Source organism: Styela clava, chromosome 4 (genome assembly GCF_964204865.1).
Source record: "Styela clava chromosome 4, kaStyClav1.hap1.2, whole genome shotgun sequence".
NCBI lineage: Eukaryota > Metazoa > Chordata > Ascidiacea > Stolidobranchia > Styelidae > Styela > Styela clava.
Window position 1 is genome coordinate 17,575,364 of NC_135253.1, and position 22,773 is coordinate 17,598,136.

At 36.5% G+C, this 22,773-nt stretch overlaps 1 protein-coding gene across 1 annotated transcript; it reads left to right on the top strand.

Moving 5' to 3' along the window:
- The first annotated feature begins 17,173 nt into the window (after positions 1-17,173).
- Positions 17,174-20,754, top strand: LOC120326409 (zinc phosphodiesterase ELAC protein 2-like). Its single transcript, XM_078111746.1, has one exon. The coding sequence runs from the start codon at positions 17,264-17,266 to the stop codon at positions 19,496-19,498; it is 2,235 nt and encodes a 744-aa protein (XP_077967872.1). The 5' UTR covers positions 17,174-17,263; the 3' UTR covers positions 19,499-20,754.
- The last annotated feature ends 2,019 nt before the right edge of the window (positions 20,755-22,773 follow it).

Consider the following 22,773-nt stretch of genomic DNA (forward strand, 5'->3'; position numbering starts at 1 on the left):
GAAGTAAACGGCGTAACTGGGTAAATCAAGCCAAACAAAAATATGATGTGAAATGAACACTGTACGGCAACTGCTTGAATAACACATAACCCAAAAATGGGGAGTAAATTTCTATGTTTTAAGAAAAGTCTTTGTTGGGAAGTAATTCTTGACAGATGCGTTTTATCAGTAACAGTTACGAGTACTCCATACTCGCTTTTAGTAATATGTGTTAAAACAAGTAAAAAAGGCGCATGTTCACTAAACATTGCAAGTAGTCTAGTTCTATTTGACCTGGTACAACCATTTTTGCATATGTTATTCCAAACCCCAGAACCCCCACCAGGCTTGCCATCTAAAGATTACGTCACTACGACCTCCAATCACATCAAATTCAAAGAGCTTATCGAAATTGCATCTTCGCCAATACAAACAATAATAACATTTAGCAAATAGATTTTAAGAAATTACGGTCTGACGGTCATTCTAGGGGGTGGAGGCTAACTCGCCATGAGGGCTAACTCGCCATGGACCACTCGCCATGCGACGGCAGTTAACGGGTTAGCCTGCAACTGTGCGGAGGCTCTTCTTGTAATGGGAGATGAAAAGGTGGCTGTTTATAATAACAACTTCAATAATAAGGTTAAATATATTAAATTAAACGTGTTTGGTTACAATACCTACCGTACTGTGCAAATGGTAACAAAGTGACAAGAAAACGTGCTTATATGTCGGAAGGCATACCGGTACCGTACGCTACTCGACGCGCAAAGGACGTCTCAACTTATCATTTTCATCTAAGCATGCTAAATATATCATCATATTAATTGATTGTATGAGCACTAAATCAACAACGCTAAATATATCAAAAGTTCTATTTTGCTACCGGCAGTCTCATTTTAATCCAACAGCCGTTGATTGGGAGCAGAGAGGGAGAGAGAGAGCTAACTCGCAATGTCTATTTTCTTTATAATTGACGATCGACATCGCGAGAGAGAGAGAGGGCTAACTCGCCATGACTATTTTCTTTATAATTGACGATCGACATCGCGATACTAGGTACTGTACGGTACCGGTACCGTACTATAATGACTATGAGTCATACATACTTATACACATACTGCTGTACTGTCATATGCCATTCTGCCATTATAAAAATCTTATTTCCCGTACCGGTACGCAGTATTGACACCGCGCCGCTATCTTCAACAGATTACAAGAATACGGTACCGCTATGCCCACGAATAGCACTGTAACCTGACCCTACAAAGATTGGGCCGTGAATTCTAAAGTTGAGTGCTTTCCACAGTTCTACATCATCGCAATCAGTAAGTACAGAAGTTAGTAAACATCTGTTTCAACCAAAGTGACTATAAACAAAGGACATCACCACTTGGTGTCGATGAAGAACTGAAAATATGCAATTTTTCTGAACACCTATCACGTGTCCTTCGATATTCCCAATGTGAAGTGGGACAGCTACTTCAAAAATTCGTTTTCATCAACAATTAAAACAAAATTAAGGTCCTTCCAAATCAAACTTTTTTTAAAAATCTATAGTTCTCAACTATACATTACATGGTTTTGGATTGGTGGATACAAATATGTGTGAGTTTTGTAAACAAAATATTGAAACCTTATGGACCTTTCCCCGACCTTTGACCCCAGAAAAATTCTTCCTATACTTTACCATTGCAAAATTTTCGGGGCTATTTTAAGAGTGCTTTTGCGAGTTGGCGCCTGTAAAATGGGGTATGTGTTTCAAACCATCATTATGATTCATCACATACAACAATCTGTTATTTAAAAGTACCGGTAAAGAATTTTAGCCTAGTCTATCACAGCAATGACATTAAACAACATTTTTAATGTCATTGATCACAGCTATTTCTACACTAATTTTTTATTACTGAAATTAAATTAAAAATCCTAGGAAGACAGGGTGATTATTGAATTATCTTATTTATATTTAAGTTTCCGAAACACAACTGAAAACTAACGAATAGGCTTAAAAAACGCGAAAACGAGGTAATGTCTACAACCACGCTTGAAAATCTGTCTGAGTGAGAAAAGTGTCTGAGCGGATGCGAAAAGGGAACATTGTTACGTCACATTTTGCATCTTGCTGATTGGCCAATGTCACAATGTAAACAAGGAAGTCGAAGCTCGGAGAAAGGTCCATTGGACACGTTTAGTGGACATAACGATCGTTTCAAAATTTTGTTGTTATTGTTATTTGTCTCCATAATTTTAAAAAAATCGCCTTTTTCTTCGAATACTGGACCAATTGCCTTGAAATTTTCAGTGGTTAAAGATAAAATTTTTCTCCAGAAGGCTATAACTTTTTTTTTCGCTATGACGTCATCAAAATTATTGCCATTGGCTGGCGCTACGTGTCCATATATTTGAGCATAGCTCTCTTGTTACATTTGTTTTATTATTGTCCCATAACAAGTCAATTTTGGTCTGAGGTAGACCAATGGAACAGAGGATATAAATTTTTGCCTTAGTATAAAAGAATGTTTCATAGGGTTTGATGATATACCTAATTTGCAATTTGTCAACTGTGTATTATTGGCCCGGTTTTATACTATATATATATATGCCGAATTCAGAAGAACATACCGAGTTTTTATGTGTTTTTCAAATTTCTATGTGATATTCGTGATAGTGAAAAATATGCAGCATCGAAAAATGGCAAACTTCACATAGGCTACATGGAAAAAAATAGAATTTATTCAACGATTGCAATAATGTTATTATTCTAAACAGATAATTGTCATTATATTATTATACCTATTATATTAACTAATATTTAAGTATATGTATAGATTAGTCTAAGATGACATTGTGATTGAATTATAGATAGGATAAAATAGTATTTATTAATATTGTTTACTGCAATAATATTTTTTTATAAAAGTACAAATGAAGGGCAATCAAAAAATGATTTTGCATGATATTGTCATGTATTACTGTGAAGTATTATTTGTTGATTGATATTGCTTATTGCAATTTTATTGCAATATTGTTTTATTTTATAAAATGCAATAAAAAAAATAAATTAAAAAAACACCTATCACGTGTGTCCTATTTCCTAAAGACCTAAACATTGCATAATCATGCTCCCATACCACTTTATTGGACACTAGGCGGACCTATGAAGTATAGATCATTTTGTTATTTTGTTGTTGTTCTTTATGTTAGAATTTTTCCATCTACTGTTATGAAAAATATCGCCTTTCTCTTTAATTAACGTGTTTCCCCCACAATAAGACCTACCCGTAGTATGTGTACCACGTCAGGGTTAGGCCATAATTTTATTCCGATTTTTCTTATTCTAGTTCCATTACGAGGTCGGGGACTGTATGTGTTAGCCAAGTAAATATCTCCCTGCCCATAGCTAGTCACCTTCAGTCCCCTTAAAGTTTACACAACTTGATGTAAAATAGAAGAACAAAATTAGTTACCGCCGTATTGGTTTCACATACTTCTGGAGCGCAAAATTAGGACCTAGCCTGAATTTTAAAAAATTATTTTAATATAAACCCTCCCCTTAAAATAAGACCTAGTCAATAACGCGAATTTTTTTTCGACCTAGTCGATAACAAAACATTTCTATTACACGTTTCGAATGATTGGATAATCTATGTTTTGCAGTTATGTTGTTTCAGAAGCATGGACTTTATGGTGGGGGAAGCTGTAACCAAACAACGGTTAAGAGAACCATTTTGTGGCGACGCGGAGTCCAGCAATTGTTTCACACATAAATGCCCCTACATAGAGCAACGGAGGCCAGTGGAAAGGTTGCAAAACTCTAAATGCAGATCTAATATGTGACATAAAGAGACCATCTTGTGTGAGAAAAAGGGAGAAAGATTTAATATTTTTTTCAACCAAAAAATACAGTCATCAATGCGGTAAAAATGTTTGACAAGCATTTATAATTCTGTAATGGGCTTTTTGATAACGCAGTCCTCGTGGATGTTTCCCCAAGCATCGATTACCTTGTTTATTGCCGTAACTATGACCAATCATGTTGTTATTTGTCAGTTTTCAGTTGTGTTTCTAAAAAATAGTTGTCTCTCTCAGAGACCTTCAGTTTAGTTGCAATATTCAAAAATTGATGCCGCAAAAGCTGCGATAGACTAGCCTAAAATAGCTATCAGCGCGACGGTATGGATCATCGTGTTAAGCGTTAAGAATACGCTCGCCACCGCACCTCTGATTACTCTTCGTGGGTTCGCAGGTTCGAATCCCATGCGGGGATGGTCCTGTGCGAGAAGATTGCTGAACTCCTCGTCGCCGTAGGGTGGTTCACGTAACGGCTGGTCGGTTACGGCTTCATCCACCATCAAGTCCATGCTTCCGAAAAAATAAATATAACTAACTATTCCCATACCCGACATGAAATGGTAACCGGACGAGAGGCCGTGGTTCGCCATATGGATAAGCCGTCTTATCGGCTTTCCTCTCCCCCGGGATAAATATGTAAGTCCTATCCAGTACCTATAACTTGGTGAACATCATGTATGGGGATATCCAGATATTTTTTTGTGGTACATGAATGTACAAATTACACGGTACTTTTAGAACATTTGAAATGGAATTGTATAAATTGCTCGCTCTCTCGGCCGACAGAAAAAAATGAACTGTTTAGTCTTTTAAAAAAAACAGAGGTTAATTATAAACAGAACAATACCAGTGTCCTGTGAAGGCGAATTCACGGTACTGGCACCGCCACAATCGGTGGGTAAGAAACCTGGACAAAACAATCGAAAGAAAGCAAGAAAAAATAATATTGTCAAAATATAATTTTACTATTTTACTGCATTCAACTTGATTATATGTTATACAGTGTTTTCCATGCTTGTCTGGTTTAAATTATGCATTATGCATGCATTATCTGATGTTGGGTGTGTTAGTCGTTGGTATCACTAAACTTTTTCACGTTTTTATCTTTATATGCCATCGCGATTATATCGCTTTTCATAGTAGTTTTTTCCAAAGTTTCAGATAACTATTTGCGTTGTAATTGGTTGATATAGATATTTAGATAAGTGTTCTTCAACTTTTTATTGCGTGGTTTAGCCAGCCACCTTGAGATTTTTGGTTTCTTTGTATACCCCACAAATACCAAAGGTTAATTAATAACGTGAGGTAGGAAAAAAATTGTGAAGGTAAAGGTAAAGTGATAACTGAATGTTCAAATATATGGCCAAAAGATATTATGTGCCCTAATTTGACAAATAACGTAGGAATTGACGTTAATTTCGGAATTTGCGAATAACCTTGTCAAGCGTTTTCTGTGTTCCTCTCCGTCATTTTTTCCCGAATGTAAACTGCGTCTGTTTCAAAAACACAAAACCATGCTTTGCATTTTTATTAAAGTTGCGTCATTTTTAGTTATCTACTACTCATACGGTACCTACCTCTTTAGGAGGGTCCGCTTGAAAGCGCCAACTCTCCAAAACACTTTCAAAATAGGCATACGCAATCAAAATTTTGCAATGATAAAGTAGTTATTTCAAGCCTGTCTGTAAGCTACTATATCCCTTTATTTTTGTACTTTATTTTTGTGATAAATTATTGGTGATTTTTTTATGTATTTGAAAGCAAGATGTTTCCTACAGCTATTTACTTATTTAGCAATACACAATCTAGAATTCCAGACGCAGAGTTTGCTGCATTCAAATATTTAAAATCAACTTCATTTATGCTTATGATATGTGGGGTAAATTCTGGTGATTACCATAATTGGACGGAAGAGGTCGTCAGAAGTCTAATACATTTAATTTATCTACCTTAATTTTGTGTAAGTTGTCCACAGACCCCCCTAAAGCATTGCCCGATTTTGAATCGTGTTTTTTGTATTCTTGTATTAATATGTTCATTTTTATTTTGGTGGGTGGACGCGTACTTTTACGTTTTTTAACTTTATTTTAAGTTATGATCGCCTTCCAGGTATCTCTGCATTTTGTTTGTTTGTCCAGTTTTTGTGTTGTTTTGTTTTTATGTCAGACTACCGAAATAAATGATTGATTGAAGCATAGCCATTGAATCTCCAAGCCCTGTGATCAGAGTGAGTGTGTTAACTCTAAGCAAATTATGAGTGCAAAAGTGCTTCGCAGTCGAAAAAAAAAGTGCGAAAGTGCTTTTGCCGATTTTAACAAGTTAGGTGCCCTAGCCTTTCATATAACCCATTTAAAACGGCATAGATACTCGAAAAAGCGCTCCTCCGTTTACTATTATGATCTAAAGAGAAGCCTTTTCGTTAACCGAGTTCCCTTTAAGCGAATTCATGTTTAAATAAAACAAGCGAATTCATCGGCAACGACATGACATCTGCTAACACCTGCCGCGGACAAAACTTTCATGCAATGTATCACGGTGTCAGTTGCTTACTCGCGTAAACAGCAAAGACTTTCACATTTGTTACTCCTTCCATCTAACAGACACGAGGCAGGCTGGAAACCATATTAGTTGCAGGGTGGATCGTTTGTACAAATCCCGTGCAAAATAATCCCCCCCTCCCCAAATATAAATAGCAATCAACTAATTAGGTGCGCTGGAAATTCAACTTTTCGATTTATCCCTAAACCTAATCTGATAATTATTAATTTGTGATTTTGAACCACTTTGAAAGTCGCCACCCGCTGTTTTAAAAGATAGGTTGACCTACTTTCCTTTCAAACTTTTTTCTCCGAAATATTACACAAGATCACTTTGAAAATCCTCCCGTTTCGTGAACTAGCGTGACCTAATTTCTCATTTACATTTATATTATACTATTTCAGAGCTTACCCAAAGACAAGTAATTTTTAAATGTCGACATGCCATGGTTTGCGTGCGAGTTAGTTTAAATCGGGCAGAAAACATCATATATTGGCAAAATGTTCAGTAATGTCATGTACTTTCAGCATTCATAAATAGCACTCTTTGTAATGCTGCTGACCTAGTATCAAATACTCGCATCACAACGCCACTTGCGAGGTTCCCATATATTTCAATTACACTAATAGGAACGATGACACCAAAGAGTTTTCTTTTGCGAAGGTACACTAAATATAACGAGGGTGATTCTTGAGAAAAACATGATATAAAAAATAAACGAATGATATGATAGTGGATCCCAAATAATTTTGAGAGTGTCTCGAAATACCAATCCATTTGATAAATAATTTTTATTCGACCACATGAACGCCGATATCCTGAAAATTAATGTTGAAAGAGTATTACGCATTCTCAGATATCGGACATCCAGTCGCGATATTCAATCGTTCATATGCACAAATCTCACATTAATAGTAATTGCTACCCAAGTTTGTAAAGTTTAGAAACCAACAAACAGAAAAAAACTTATCCTAAAACACAATTAAAATTCAGTCGGCAATAAATTCGTCGCCAGGACGATGCCATACAAAACAAAAAAGATTTGGTCGCGAGATGACTGCCGTTGTTTTTGAAGCAGAATGTAAAAAAAATTATAATTAATAAACGGGAGTTACGACGCCCTTTACACATCGTGTGTATTAAACTTCCCTGGTAAGTACTTTAGTAAGTACTATTATTATTGTACCTATACACCTGTTGGAGTATTTCGGACAATTTCGAATTTAAAATAAATGAAAACCCGACATATAATAAAGACGCAAAAGTAAAATGAACATTTATTGAAAAATTTATTATTTAAGAAAGACAACATGATCGTACAATTCCGCCAAAACCTCGATGTTCGCAAGTCAGATGATAAATAAATACTTACCTGTATTCGATCAATTAACTTTAGCGTATCGTTGTTTTGCCATCAAACAGCCGGGTCCGTCCTGTGATATGCTCACAAATATTCTCGATATTAATATCATACCCTCGCGTATGTACTTTCTATTAGCTCTTTAGTGATCCCTTCCATCCTTGGCCAAGTCATGTTTCGAATATGTGAACATTTTATTCGACCATACAGAGCCGGCGGGATGTTAAAATTGTAAACAAGAGAGAGGTAAAATCAATCGCGAATTTCGTTATAACGGCTCGTTTACGAATTGTTGCGCCTGTTATCGTCGAAAATGATTACATTTGTTGTATTTTGAGGCATATTAAAGCAGTAATAATTAGGGCATGACATCATCAAAATCGTCAAGTGAGATCTTGAATTGCAAATTCCGTAAATAAAATTGTGAATTATTCGGAACGATTTCAGCTTTAATGACCGTCGGGGTATTGTTTTGTTGAAAATTATTATTAATGTGAGAGCGCCAAAAACATACAGTTCATACCGATGCGACTGCAATTTATATGGTCGCAATTGGTGTGGCGCGTTTATTAATAGTGTAAAATAAATTAAACGAATATCAATTATAACCAAGCCTGTCAGAGTGTTTATTTTCTGTGGGCAGGAATCGTAAAATACCATCTTGAGACAAATTCATTTCTATTATAAAATCTTAATTTTCAGTTATTATCGTTATACAAATAACGTGTGGCAACTTTTTAATTTATCGTCGACCAAAAAACCGCCCCACACTCGTCTAAACGTGTGTCGAGCTGGAACGACAGGAACAGATTCATCGACGACCTTAATTAGGGAAAATATGTATTTTATTGGGAATGCAAAATAAATGTAACAAAACGCATTTTTTTGTGATATAACTTTGTATTTTCGGAAACGGGTTGCCGTGAAAGGTAAAATTTGATCTAAATTAATCGCAAAAATGTTTTATTTTAAATGTAACAAAACACATTTTGCGATATAACCTTGTATTTTCGAAAACGGGTGTCCTGAAAAGTAAAATATGATCTAAATTAATCGCAAAAATGTTTTATTTCAAATGTAACAAAACACATTTTCGCGATATAACCTTGTATTTTCGGAAACGGGTATCGTGAAAAGTAAAATATGATCTAAATCAATTGCAAAAATGTTTTATTTTAACTGTAACAAAACACATTTTTCGAGATACAACTGTATTTTCGGAAACCGGGTGTCATGGAGAGTAATATATGATCTGAATTAACCGTAAATAATGTTTCATTCCAAATGTATCATAACGCATTTTTTGCGATATAACTTTGTATTTTCGAAAACGGGGCGTCACGAAAATTATTAATCTAATGTTTTATCTATCGTCTAACTCTAACTAACGTCAGGAACACATCATTTTCGGAGAGAACTCTAGCCCGCGAAACGTCATTTAATTTAAAATAGAGAATGTTTCACGCATTTCAAAACGGAAAATCACCAGTTAGATTCAGATTCAGATATTTTATTACCGTCGTGCATGAAATATTGTAGCGACACAAGTAATAAGAAAAAAAAATGCTAACAAAAAGATCAATTGAAATAGAAAGGCACACAATATTTCCGCAATTGACGCGGGGCCGCGAAAGACTACCAGAGTCATCGCGTCAGCGACACCGTGTTTGCTGAGTTCAACAGCAGATGACGTCAAATAAAATCAACTAATTATTCTTTAACAAAAATGGGAATACAATTTGGCAAAATAATATCGAGAGAGTCAAGAGATTACTGATTATAGTAACTAACTGTAGTAATTACTGATTATATAGTTAAAGTCAGTTTAGCTTATTAACGTAATGCTCAGATGAGCACAGAGAAAACAACATGACATTGCAAATTTCAGATAACAGAAGGGGAATTCCCAACAACTGCCAAGGGGAAAATATATTAGCAGTTCTGGGTACATCAATAATATTCGGGCGAGAGAGAAAACCATTTCGAAGTTATAGTAATAAAGAATAATTGATAATTATTAATACATAATGGAGGAAATTAATCATCAAATATGCTTTTGTTTTAGGTATAAGATTTATATATACCGGTACCGAGTTGCAGTGCTACAGCAAGAAATAACCGAATGCTCAGGATATTCAAAATTATACATCAACGAATAGTGATATTGACAATGCCGTTCGCATTGCAGCATTGTTTTTATATTTTGGAAACAGTGCAAAAAGAAACAAATGAAGACAATATAGGTGTTTTGCAGTATTCATCTTTTCACGAATCTGAAGCAGATAGTCCAAACCAAGGCCAAATTACTGAGAGATATAAGCATCAAGGTAAAGATTTTTTAATGCTTGTTTAAATGGATAATAATTTTTAGAACGAATAGAATCAGGAAGCGTATTCCATAGTTTCACACCCACAAATTTTATAGTGTTTTGTGTAAGATTAGAAGAATAACGGGTTACATAATAAGAGCTGTTGGTAGCGGATCGAGTTGCATATGAATGTATAGCACTTTGTTTAAAAAAATAATTAGTGAATGCAATAGGCAGTTCATTATTCTGATGCTGATGCATAAATTTTAGTACTTCAATTTTATAGATATCTGCCATTTTAATTATTTGCATTTTATGATAATGGGAGTCTAATTTTGATCGAGGTCCGGCATTAGTAAGTGCACGAATTGCCCTGTTTTGCATTATTTCGATGCGATGTAATGAAGTTTTGTTAGCTGATCCCCAAGCTACGATGCCATATTGAATATGGGACTGACACAAGGCATAATAAACTAAGCGTAATGTTGACATTGAAGCATACCGTCTAAGTCTATAAAGCATCCCTATAGACTTGGATAATTTAACAACAATGTTGGATATTTGAATATCCCATTGCATTTTACTGTCAAGGTGGATGCCTAAATATTTGTAAGAATTGACATTCTCAAGAACAGTGCCCCCAATTTCAAGTTTTAAAGTAACCTTGGTTTTTCGTTTTATTGGTGATATTAGCATGGTCTTTGATTTGTCAACATTAAGAGTTAGTTTGTTAAGTTTCATCCAATTAGCTACTTTATTTATTTCAGTGTTTACTCTCGATTGAAGAATATCAGAAGACTTGTCACTATCAAGAAGATTTGTGTCGTCAGCGAAGAGTTTGGAAAAAAGTGTGGTGCTTCGAGAAAGGTCATTGATGAAGATAAGAAACAAAGTCGGTCCTAAGCAAGATCCCTGTGGGACGCCGTGGGTCACAGGTAACGCCGGAGAACAATATTTACCCATTTGAACATATTGAGATCTATTCGTCAGGTAACTATCGAGGAGTTTATTTGCCACTCCTCGAATACCATAGTGCCATAGCTTGTGGATTAAAATTTTATGATTAACGGTATCAAAAGCTTTTTTGAGATCTAAGAATGTTGCGCTAACATATTCCTTCTTTTCCAGTTTATCATAGATATGGGATATTGTATCTAAAATTGCATGCGAAGTCGAATGTTTACTTTGAAAACCAAATTGAGATTTATTTATTACCTCATGCTTTATAAAGAAGTTCATTAGCCTTTTATGGATTAAGCGCTCAAATATTTTATCAATAGAAGATAGAATGGATATAGGTCTATAGTTTGACAACTGTTTTTTATTGCCAGATTTAAAGATCGGAACCACTCTGGCTATCTTCAGTGAAGATGGGAATATACCAAATTGAAGGGAATTATTGAAAAACTCTGTTAGACATGGAGATATGATGTCCACAGCATACTTGAGGAAATGACAGGGAATGTTGTCTACCCCCACTGCCTTACCCGCCTTAAGACTCAAAATTTCAGTCGCCAATTCGATTACTGTAGCTGGACTCAGAAATATGGATTGATTTATTCGTTTGCCAAGATACATTTTAAAACCGACCATATCATTAGAGAATTTACCAGAGAGGCTGGACCCAACAGTTGAAAAGTACTTGTTGAATTCTTGTACTATGAAATGACTATCCCTAATGATGCAGCCGTTATCAAGATGAATTTCATCAACATTATGCCTCAATTTATTCTTTCTGGAGGTAATCTGATTAACGATTCGCCATGTAGACTTTGGGTTGCCTTTGTTTTGAGCGATCAGGTTTTGATAATACAATTGCTTTGCATTGTCAATTGTATGAGTCAGTAAGTTACGATACTTTTTAAAAAATGAGCATTGAGAACTATTGCCCTTCAGGTAGTGGGTTTTGAACATCTTACGCCTGTAGCGAATACTAAGAAACTGGTGAATTTGCAAATTCCATAAATAAAATTGTGAATTGCTCGGTAACATTTTAGCTATAATTATCGCCGGGGTATTGTTTTGTTGAAAACACGTTGAAACTTGAAGGAATTAGTTACAATTAGCGCCTGACCTCTATTAGGACTCGAAAAAAAAGCACTCGAGCCCAATCTGTTTAGCATTAAGTCGCATACGTAAAATATCCTGTAAAATAAGTGCTGTTCATTAACGTCATCTCGTCTTATGACCACGCAGAAATGCCTTTATAGCCGAATTATTCAATCACTATTTCAAATCAACATTCAGGATTGGCACGATTTCAGATTTGCGAAGTTTATCATCATTGAAATACATGAGAAAGTTAATTATCGTCTTAATAAATATCTGCATCACGGTATGGACAATAATATTACCATTCGCATAAAATTAGGACGGTAAATTTACAAATCTTGATAGATAATATTAAAGCCAACGCAAATGTTAATTTGAGTCCTCAATGTCTTCAACAGCTGTTGCCGATGTGAACGAACGGGTAAACCCGAAATATAAAACTTCGGTGTCCGCCGACCCACAAGAATTCATATTTGTAAAAAAGAGAGGGCGGGAATATAGATTACCCAAAACCTGGATATCGCCGCCAAAACGATCGGTGACAAGAACAATTGGTGATTACAACGGAATTAACCAGTAAAAAGGCTTTTTTGCCGATTTTTTAATGTTTCCACTACGTTTATTCGGTACTTCTTAAAAGTATTCGATTCAAAAAAATATTGAATTTTGCCCACCCGTCCACGCATATCAATGAGAAATAGTTGTGTAAATATCGCAAAATTCCGGAAAATGCCACGTCCTTTCAACAGTGTGATTACAATAGAATGGCACTTAATGGTATTTTGTGAATTTGTTGATTTTGCAAATCTGTGACATGCTGCTAAAAGTTTCGTCTGATTTGAAAATCGTGCAGTTTGGTCACAATTCATTCAAAGTGACTATAACACGTTACTAACACTTTTATAGTCATTTTGAGTTCATGATATCATTGATAGTCACATGACCAGTCTTGTTCAAAGAAACGCCCCGGGAGCGTTTTTTGCCGGAGAAGCGGAATCGGTGTGCTTTTATAATAATCATATTATAAACAAGAATTTTGCCGTTAATGCAAAAGCTTTATCTCCTATGTCTGCATCTCATAGGTTAGAATTCCGGTAAATATGGCGCGGCGGTGTGGCTCAACGGGCTAAGCGTTAGGAATACGCTCGCCACCGCACCTCTAACTACTCTGCGTGGGTTCGCAGGTTCGAATCCCATGCAGGGATGGTTATGTGCGAGAGGATTGCTGGACTCCTCGCCGTCGTTGGGTGGTTCACGTAACCGCTGGTCGGTTACGGCTTCCTCCACCACCAAGTCCGTGCTTCCGAAAACAAACAATACAGTAAAACTAATCCCATACCCGACTTGGAATGGTAACCGGACGAGAGGCCGTGGTTCGCCATATGGATAAGCCGTCTTATCGGCTTTCCTCTCCCCCGGGATAAATATGTAAATCCTATCCTATATCGTTATGATATGCAGAATTGAGTTACAAAAGTACTAGTATGTTACTTATTTGTCAACTTAATACTCGAAAATATTTGTTAACTTTGAATTTTTATTCCATTCAAAATCGGAAAAAAAGTGATATTTCTCTTCAAAATCGTGAAAAAAGTGCTATTTCGCAGTCCCTAAAAAAAGTTGCGAAAGTGCTTCACAATTTTCGCAAAAAAGTGCGCTAATAGTGAACACTGGATCAGACACATTTTTTTTTTCAAAATACGAAACACAATAAAAATAAATTAGACTACAACAGAGGTCATGGCTATGATTGAAGTTAAAAGAAAGAATTTTTCAGGTGTCAAGGGTCGAGGAAACGTCCATTACGGCATGAGCGTGCCATGCTCACTGGTGGTAACCTGGGGAAAGACAGAAAGAGGAGCAGTGAAAATCATACCGGTGCGGTGTTCGATATTGGGTTCTCGTGTAGATTCGTACCTAACATACTTCTAGTGGGCGTAGCATACCATTTTTTTGACCATGTCAATCATAACCCCCACCTGACTAGTGACTACGCCATCCAAAAATTACGTCACAATCACGTCATAGAGCTTGTCAAATACACGTACGATCGCCGTTTGAGGATGCCGAAATATAATTTCTGGGAACACCGAACCTAAATAATTGTGAAGTTTTTTATGCCAGTATGCGGATCTTCAGTAAAAATAGTTGAGTAGCCCTGCTCTAGGTTATATCGTTATCTAACATATTACTGTATTACGGTCTGGTACAGTATAGTTTAGTACCACATGCACTTCTAGTTGGCCTAGCTCAACAATTTTTGCATATGTCTGTATGTTAATCCTAACCCCCACCTGACTACGTCACCAAAAAATTACGTCATTTGGACGTCACAGTGGCGTAATAAGACCCACCAAAGTATGAGGATGAATAAGACCCACCAAAGTTACAAAGTATTAGGATGGGCGTGGTCGTCCAAAACGCGCAGACGATCACCCGAAATCGAGCAAGCTAGTTCTCTCGTTTTTTTGTCACAACGATCACCATAGTAGAGAGATCGTCGGCGTTAGCGAGTTCGCTATCGGCGGCGCAGATGCCATTTCGGGCGATTGTAATTATACTTTGGCAAGCCATATCACGTGATGGTGACGTCCTAGTGGGTAATTTTTGGATGGCATAGTCAGGTGGCTATGCTACACCCACTGGAAGTACTTGTGGTACTATACTATACCTCAGGGGTCACCAACCTTTTAGAAGCCAGGGGCTACTTTTTGGGTACAGATTAAGCTGCGGGCTACCAGTTCAATTTACACTTCTAAAATAATCAGTTGCTCGATTGAGCTTCAATTATTGATATAATTACTGGTATTTAGTGAAGTATAGACACTAATAAACTTTAGGATTCTTCAGGAAATCAAACGATTATCACAACGTTGCAAATAAATTTCTATCAATAAGACTTGTATTTCAAAACTGAGTGTTTTTAAATTGATTTCCAACACTCTGCACAAGTCTAAGATGAAATGAACTTAACAGTTGTACTATCAAATGTTGCAGAGTATTATACTCCGACGAGTAACTTGACACTGTAACTCTGAGCGAGTCTTGCAGATTTTCATCAGTGAGGCGTGTTCCAGGTGGAGTGAATCGCGGCGCTATGGACAATCGTGTTAAGCGTTAGGTTCGCAGGTTAGAATCCCATGCGGGGATAGTTATGTGCGAAACGATTGCTGGACTCCTCGCCGCCGTAGTGTGGTTCACGTAACCGCTGTTCGGTTAAGGCTTCCTTCGCCATCAAGTCCAGGCTTCCGGAAACAAATAACTAGCTATACCCGACATCGAATGGTAACCGGCAAGAAGCCGTGGTTGTCATATGATTGATCCGTCCTAACGGCTATCTTCTCCCCCGGGAGAAATATGTAAATCTCCTCCTATCCTGAGTTTATGTCAAAAATGTTGATTCGAAAGGATAGGTTGAAACAAACGATGGTCTCGTAAAATAGGATTACTGTATGATTTGAATCGCAAGCTTTTTCTGTCCGTACTGTGCTGTGAAAGATTACGTGACAAGATGTGAAATATCTTTCCGCTTTGCCGTCGCTAAAATCGCCCCACTAATGAGACACACGCAGGCTGTTTTCATGGTGGTATAAATATATCCACCTCCCAGTCATCGTGAAAATAATGGATTTTTCTTTGGAATCAATAATTGTATTATTACTGCTCCGCTAACCAACGGACAAGAAAAAGCGCGGGTTCGTGGAAAGTGATCTCAGTGTGATGTCATAATTGGAAGAGTGTTAATTGACCCGTCACATTACTGAGGTCAAATAATAATAAGGTTGATGGTTACAATAATAAATATAGTGTCATTTCTAGTTCCCATATAAGTGTGATTTATACTAAAATAGCAGGACAAAATTTAATTGATGTAGCTTACTTATAAGAGCCGTTATTAAGCTTAGTTTGGAACAGACCTGCGGGCGACTCATATGGTCTTCGCGGGCGACTTGGTGCCCGCGGGCAACGCGTTGGTGACCCCTGCTATACCTGAACTGACTAATGTCAGCGATCTCTCTCCTATCGGGAGCGTTGCAACGAGAAAACGAGAGAAATGGCTTTTCGATTTCGGGTTCTCGTCTGCGCCTCTTGGATGACAGTTTGCATAGTTTGAAGGGCTCTATTACGTCACTGTGACGTCGTAGTGACATAATTTTCAGATGGTGTGGTCAGGTGAGGGTTAGGATTGAGACGTGAAAAAATTGTTATGCTAGGCCCACTAGAAGTATGTTAGGTATGAAACTACATGAGACCCATAATAGGTTTTGTGGAAATGCTTTTTATTAAATTTTTTTTATTTTTTTTGGAAACTTCATCGTTTTTGGCTGAATCCAGAATTTCAAAAAAAACCTTACAATAGTGAGTAATTTGATACATTACTCCATCATATTTCACCAAAACCTGTAGGGTCACATTTTGGCCAGAACAGCCATAAACCACTTATAACACTATCGCCCTTGAGTGGTGCATACCATATATGTACACACCCTTTAAACTTGACCATTCCCGCGTTTTATAGTATGTGGTATCATCACTCAATGGTGTTGTACATTCATCCAAATTCTTAATTTTTTTTATTACTATATTCATATGCAGTTTGTTTCATGTTGTGTTGTGTCTCTATTTATAGATGTTGTTTTGTCTAACAAACTCCTTTGTACAAACAGTTTTGTACACTCCACCCTTATCCCTGTTACCACACCCACCCACCCTCCTTGCACAACTGCCTGTATGAAGGACCATATTGTACATATTTGATTGTCTGACCATATTTTTGAATAATAACATATAGAGAAAGCATTTAGGCACTTTCTGATTTTTCAGACTAACCGACTTTTCACCCCAGACTGCCAGACCACCAACGTTACGCACCATTTTATCTCATCTTATTGTTGAAAAAAAAATTTTTTTCAAATAAATATTCATTTCTAAATAATGGCCAGTTTGGTTTGAAATGGTCACTGCACAACACATGCAATAGTTGATTTTATCATGGATGATACGGTATAATAGGCGCAATGTAATTTTGGACCTGAATAATAGAGTTATCAATACAGTAGTTCATAACATTTTTATTATTCCTCATATATACTCTGCTTACTGCAATCTGAATCTCTCAATTCTTTATTTATTCATATATCAGTATATACACTTCAATTCTATAAGGAAGATGACTAAGCACCGTAAATTAAAACATGCCTATAAAGCAATACTCGAAAGCAACAAAATACGAACCTCACAACAACAAGACCCAAAAGGAATAGCAACTAAAGGAAAAATTTCACAGGCAAGCCTTGAATTTACGGACACAGGATTAACTCTGGGATTTCCATCTATGTTCTTATCAATTTTCGGTTCAAAATCTGTGCAATCATTATACACTTTTAATCTGAATCCTACAACTGCAGAAGTTGCTCGTCGCAAATTTCAACATCTTTCTGCTATATTTTTTACAAGATGCTCATACCAGGCCCAAGGTGGTGCCATTACTCCCATTCTTTCCACAAAGAAGGTGAATAATCTTTATGATGCTGGAACTCTACCATGTTACGGCCCAAAAGGACTTTATAAATCTATACGAAAGTTATACTCATATCTTCTTTCTCCTTTAATAAGAGAACGTTTTTTTGCAAGGGTACCGATTTATGAAAAAGAATCAGAATTTACTGATGACAATATTTATGTTAAAAAAATATTCCTGAATCCTGAATTTGCTGGTGAAGATACAGATGTTCATTTTCGCCATCCTACTTCATGTTATATTTGTCAAATCAAGAATTTTCCTATGGTCGTCAACGTTGAGGAATACAACAGGGTACGGCAATCTGTAACAGATATAGACAATTTAGTAAATGTTGAACTAGAGAAAGTATCTAAGCCAATGAAACCTTACACACCCATAATTATCCTGATTGACTGTCCAACCCCAGAACATTTTAAAAGTTTATCTGAAAATCTTGAATTGGAAAATTATTTCGCAACGACTGGAAGCATGACTCCATCGTTAGTCGCACATATAACTCCTGAAAATATTCTCACATCTCAAGAATATCAAAACTGGATCAAAAAGTTTGGTCAATCTTGTAATCATATAATTCTTAGTGAAAAAAACAAGCCTTATTATGACGGTACTAAGTGTGAGCAGATTTTAACTTTCAATAAAATTTCAAGTCAGATGTTTCCTTCTGTACAACAGAAGTACTTTGCCCGCCAGAAGCAAGATAATATTGAAATGCTGGAGGCAAGATATGGATTAAGATTTACTATGCAATATGGAAATGGGAACTTTAAATTTGATGATGTTATTTGTGAAGAAAAATTCAAGGAAATTTCTACTGAAGTTGAGGAGGTATTCAAGCCTGAGAATGATGTCATCCGAAAAGTTCAGCAGGAAATTGGCATTTTGAGGGATATTGGTGACGAACACTACTTTCCTCGTATTGTGGTGTTAGGTTCTGGGTCAATGAAAGATCATGAGAAACGTTGTCAACCGGCATTTTTATTTATGATCAATAAGGATTGTTCCATCATCCTCGACTCTGGTGTGCACACACTTATGCAACTTTATGTCAATTTTGGTGACAAAACGGAAGATGTTTTATCAACTATCAAGCTCATATTTATTTCCCACAAGCATTTGGATCATGTTTCAGGATTTTTCACCTTGTTGGATAAAATAGTGAGAGTCAGGCAAAAACGGAACATATCAGAAAAAGTGATTTGTCTAACCCCGCTTCATTTGGGATTATTTTTCGAGGAATATTCAAGAGAATATGAACCAAATATCTATGAAAATACAGAATTTTTTGCTGTAGAAGATGTCTGGAACAAATCCAAATTGGATTTGAATTTTTTAATAAATGTACAAAAAACTGTTGGTGTGAAACACCTAATGCCAATACCAGTTAATCATAGTATTCAAACCTATGGTATTAGTATTGTTACTCAATGTGGAAAGAAGATTTTGTATACATCTGACACTTTGCCAATGGCAAGGCATGTTATTCAACAAGGAAAGAACGTAGACCTTTTAATCCATGACTGCTTATATGTACACGATGATTGGGAAATGGATGCAAGAATTCGCAAACACAGTTATTTGAGTGGAGTAATAGATACTGCTGAAGCTACTAATGCCAAATTCACTTTATTGACCCACTTTAGTCCTATTTTGCCAATGCTTCCTGTCTTGAATCTTCCTTCTGAATACAAAGACAAGATGGCGTGCGCTTTTGATAATCTTTCAATCAGCTTACATGATCTTCCCAAGCTTACAAAACTTGAACCAGCATTGCGTGCTGTATACAGGGAATCTCTAGAAAAATTTGAAGAACGACTGGTCATGCAACGATTTAAGCGCAACAGATTTAAAGAAGAAGTCCAAAACCTGGTTGATATTATTTAAATATCCAATTGATCACTTTGATCAGACCAAAATGAGCTGTGAATACAGACTGCATAATATTAGTCAATGTGAACAACATTGAGAATGTGTACTATAGTTAGACTTACCATAATTTCTTGGGCATAATCCGGGACAAACTCAAATAAATGAAATAACTGGACGAAAGGCCGAAGGTATAGGCTAATCAAAGTAGCCTTTCTAAACCACTTTAGTTAGCGCCTATATGTGAGGAGAACCTATTCACCGTACTGTTTGTTAGCCTACTACATTACTCTACAGAATCTCAAGTTCTAGATTACTTTCAGCATAATATGAGTCAAACCAAAACCAAATGAAAGTTATTATGCCTTCTCCAACTCCAAGCATACCTAAAATGACTTCTAAAGCAGCAATTGCTGTAGTTTCATTGAAGTAAATAGAATAATGAGGCAATAAATGTCACTCATTATCCCCTAACTAAAGGATTTCTCAAGCTATGCGCGATATTTTACTCAACCTAATAAGCTAAAAGAATTAAGATATTAAAATAAGCCTCGAGTTAAAGCAAAGTTATGCCTTTTGGGACAGAATTATTTCATAATTATGCATCAGGTTGGAGTTAATTTTGAAAATTTCACTAAAGTAAAATTCCGGGACATTTTGCTAACCGGGACACGGAGACACGTTTAAACCGCGACTGTCCCTGCCAAACCGGGACATATGGTAGGTCTAACTATAGTACAATGTTAGAATCGGCATTTGATCTAATAATTCTGCTTCAATATCAACCATTTGCTCATTTCCAACTAATTATCAGTGTTCAGAAATAATTGCAGTTACAACATTGCTTTCAAACTTTGATAGAAGTGGTGCAGTGATACATCATGTTATGATCTTTCACAGGGCATTTAAATCTCAGATCAGTTCATTGGCATGCCTGGGCTGTTGAGAGGATTGGAAGCACCTTTCTCTGGCTCTCATTGCCAATGCATTATCATGTTCCTTTGTTAATGTTTTTATATTTCAACATTGTTCCTACAATGTCTCTGTGATCATTGTGCTGCACGATGCTTCATTAGTTTCGAGCATGTTATACTGTACTGCCTGCCAATACAACTTTATTAAAATAAAAATGTTTCAGGAAGCTGTTGATCTCAGCCAGATTATTCTTGTTGATGGAAAATTCATCAGTTTTGTGGTAATTTGCGTTTGAATGCAATTTTAAGTAATTTGCGGAACACTATATTTCATTTAATAAAGCGCTATTTTCCAACTCATTTGTGATGATACATAGATTGTTGCTTGTCGGCCGAATAAATTATTTCCATGCGATTCAGCGGTGGCGGAGGAACGAAAGCCTACCTATGTCATTTTGGAACTCGTTATTCTATCCTCACTATGCAATAAAAGCAGGATTCGACATTTGTTCATCTTTTTTTAGAACAGAGGTGACGAGCCCGTGAGCGCATGCGGCCCGCCAGAGAACTTCGTGCGGCCCGCGAAGGCCATTTAGTGTATGGTTGGCTTGAAGTCTGCAACCTACGGCCCGCGAAGTAATGTAACCGCGACGCTTCACTGAATTATAGTAACAAAACATATGTTTTGACGATTATATTCTTCACGTAACAGAATTTATTGTGAGACACGTGTAGACTAAATTATATATATTATAACCTAACAAGTATATAATTCACAATTACAGTACTCATAATTAGACAAATGGCAACAAAACGCAGACAAGTGGATGCTAAGTGCAAAGGGTTCAATGGCGCCGAAAATATTCAAATGAAATTTTTTGAGATGCAATGCAATCGAGAGATGTATCACTGCTTGATTTTTGTCATAAAAAGTATCATCCGATCGTATCATCCGACTTTCTAAAAATATGTGCGGCCCGCCAATGACTTGGAACCCCTAATTTTGGCCCGGGACCGACAAAAGGTTGCCGACCCCTGTACTAAATCTTTAGAGACTGCGCAGCGAAAACGGGAGCGCCAGTATTTTAATATTACTGGTAACGCTATTTTTAATACATCTTTTTTTGTTGAATCATCGATATCTTTAACATTGGATCAAAATGACCATTGTCTTAGCATAAGTTACGCTCCCTCATCGGCAAACGCATGAAGATTAACGGAGAATTCGTTTATAATTTGGATTTAGGAAAATTTGAAAAAAAAAAAAAAAAACACGTTCTGAAATCACAAATCAGTAATTATCCAGTTGCGGTTCGGGTTCGAAATGATTTGAATTTCCGGCACAATCTGCATTCCTAGTCCTAAAACCGTAACTGGATTATTTCTATTTTTTCTCTTTTGAAGGGAGGTGGTGGTGTTTATATGGCGGGGTCATACGGTTCGTACGAAAGATCCCGGATATATATACCGGATAGGATTTACATATTTATCCCGAGGGAGAGAAACGCCGATAAGGCGGCTTAACCATATGGCGAACCACGGCCCCTCGTCCGGTTACCATTCCATGTCGGGTATGGGATTAGTTAGTTATTTGTTTTTCGGAAGCATGTCTTATCTGAAGCTTTATTAACTAGAATTTTGCATATATATTAATGTCATAAAGGGTTCGATCAGACGTAGATTGAAATACGTTTGAGGATGCAGTCAAAATTACCAAAAAAAGGGGATAGAGGGGATTTGAAGGAATCTGAAAATGTCTATGAAACTATCGCCGCAATTACGTAGGCCGCTTGTGGAAAGAGCCCACTTTTTGACGGATAAGGTTTTATATGAAAATAATCTTCGGTAGTAGCATTGCGATAGAGCGGAGTCAGTGTTGTAAGAACATATCAAATTTGTATAATTCGTAACAACGTAAAAATACGAAACAAAACGAAATATAATCAGGCATTTTAAACACTTTTTTATGGCCGTGGATTGTCGTGATATTTCATAGTAATGTTCTCATTTTGTCGACGCAGCCGCAGGTTATATTAAGCGCACAAATTCAAATTAATAAAGCAAGACATTATGAATAGACTCGCATTGATCAATTGAATACTTTGCGTAGCAGCAAAATCATTACCCGATAACATAACATAACCAAGATATCAATGTTGGAGAAATCCCTAATTCTGCAATAAAATATCGAAGACTACAATTTATTTTATTGATTGTACAGTCATACCCCAGTAGTCGACCAAAAAAATTCGAATAAAAAATAATGCGGTATTCGAACAGAAATTCAGATCTCGAACACCCGAGCCGAGCAGAGCTCGTAGCAGAGTGAGATGACGCTAACCGAAACTGAACTTAATCGATACAGCTCAAGACTGACAG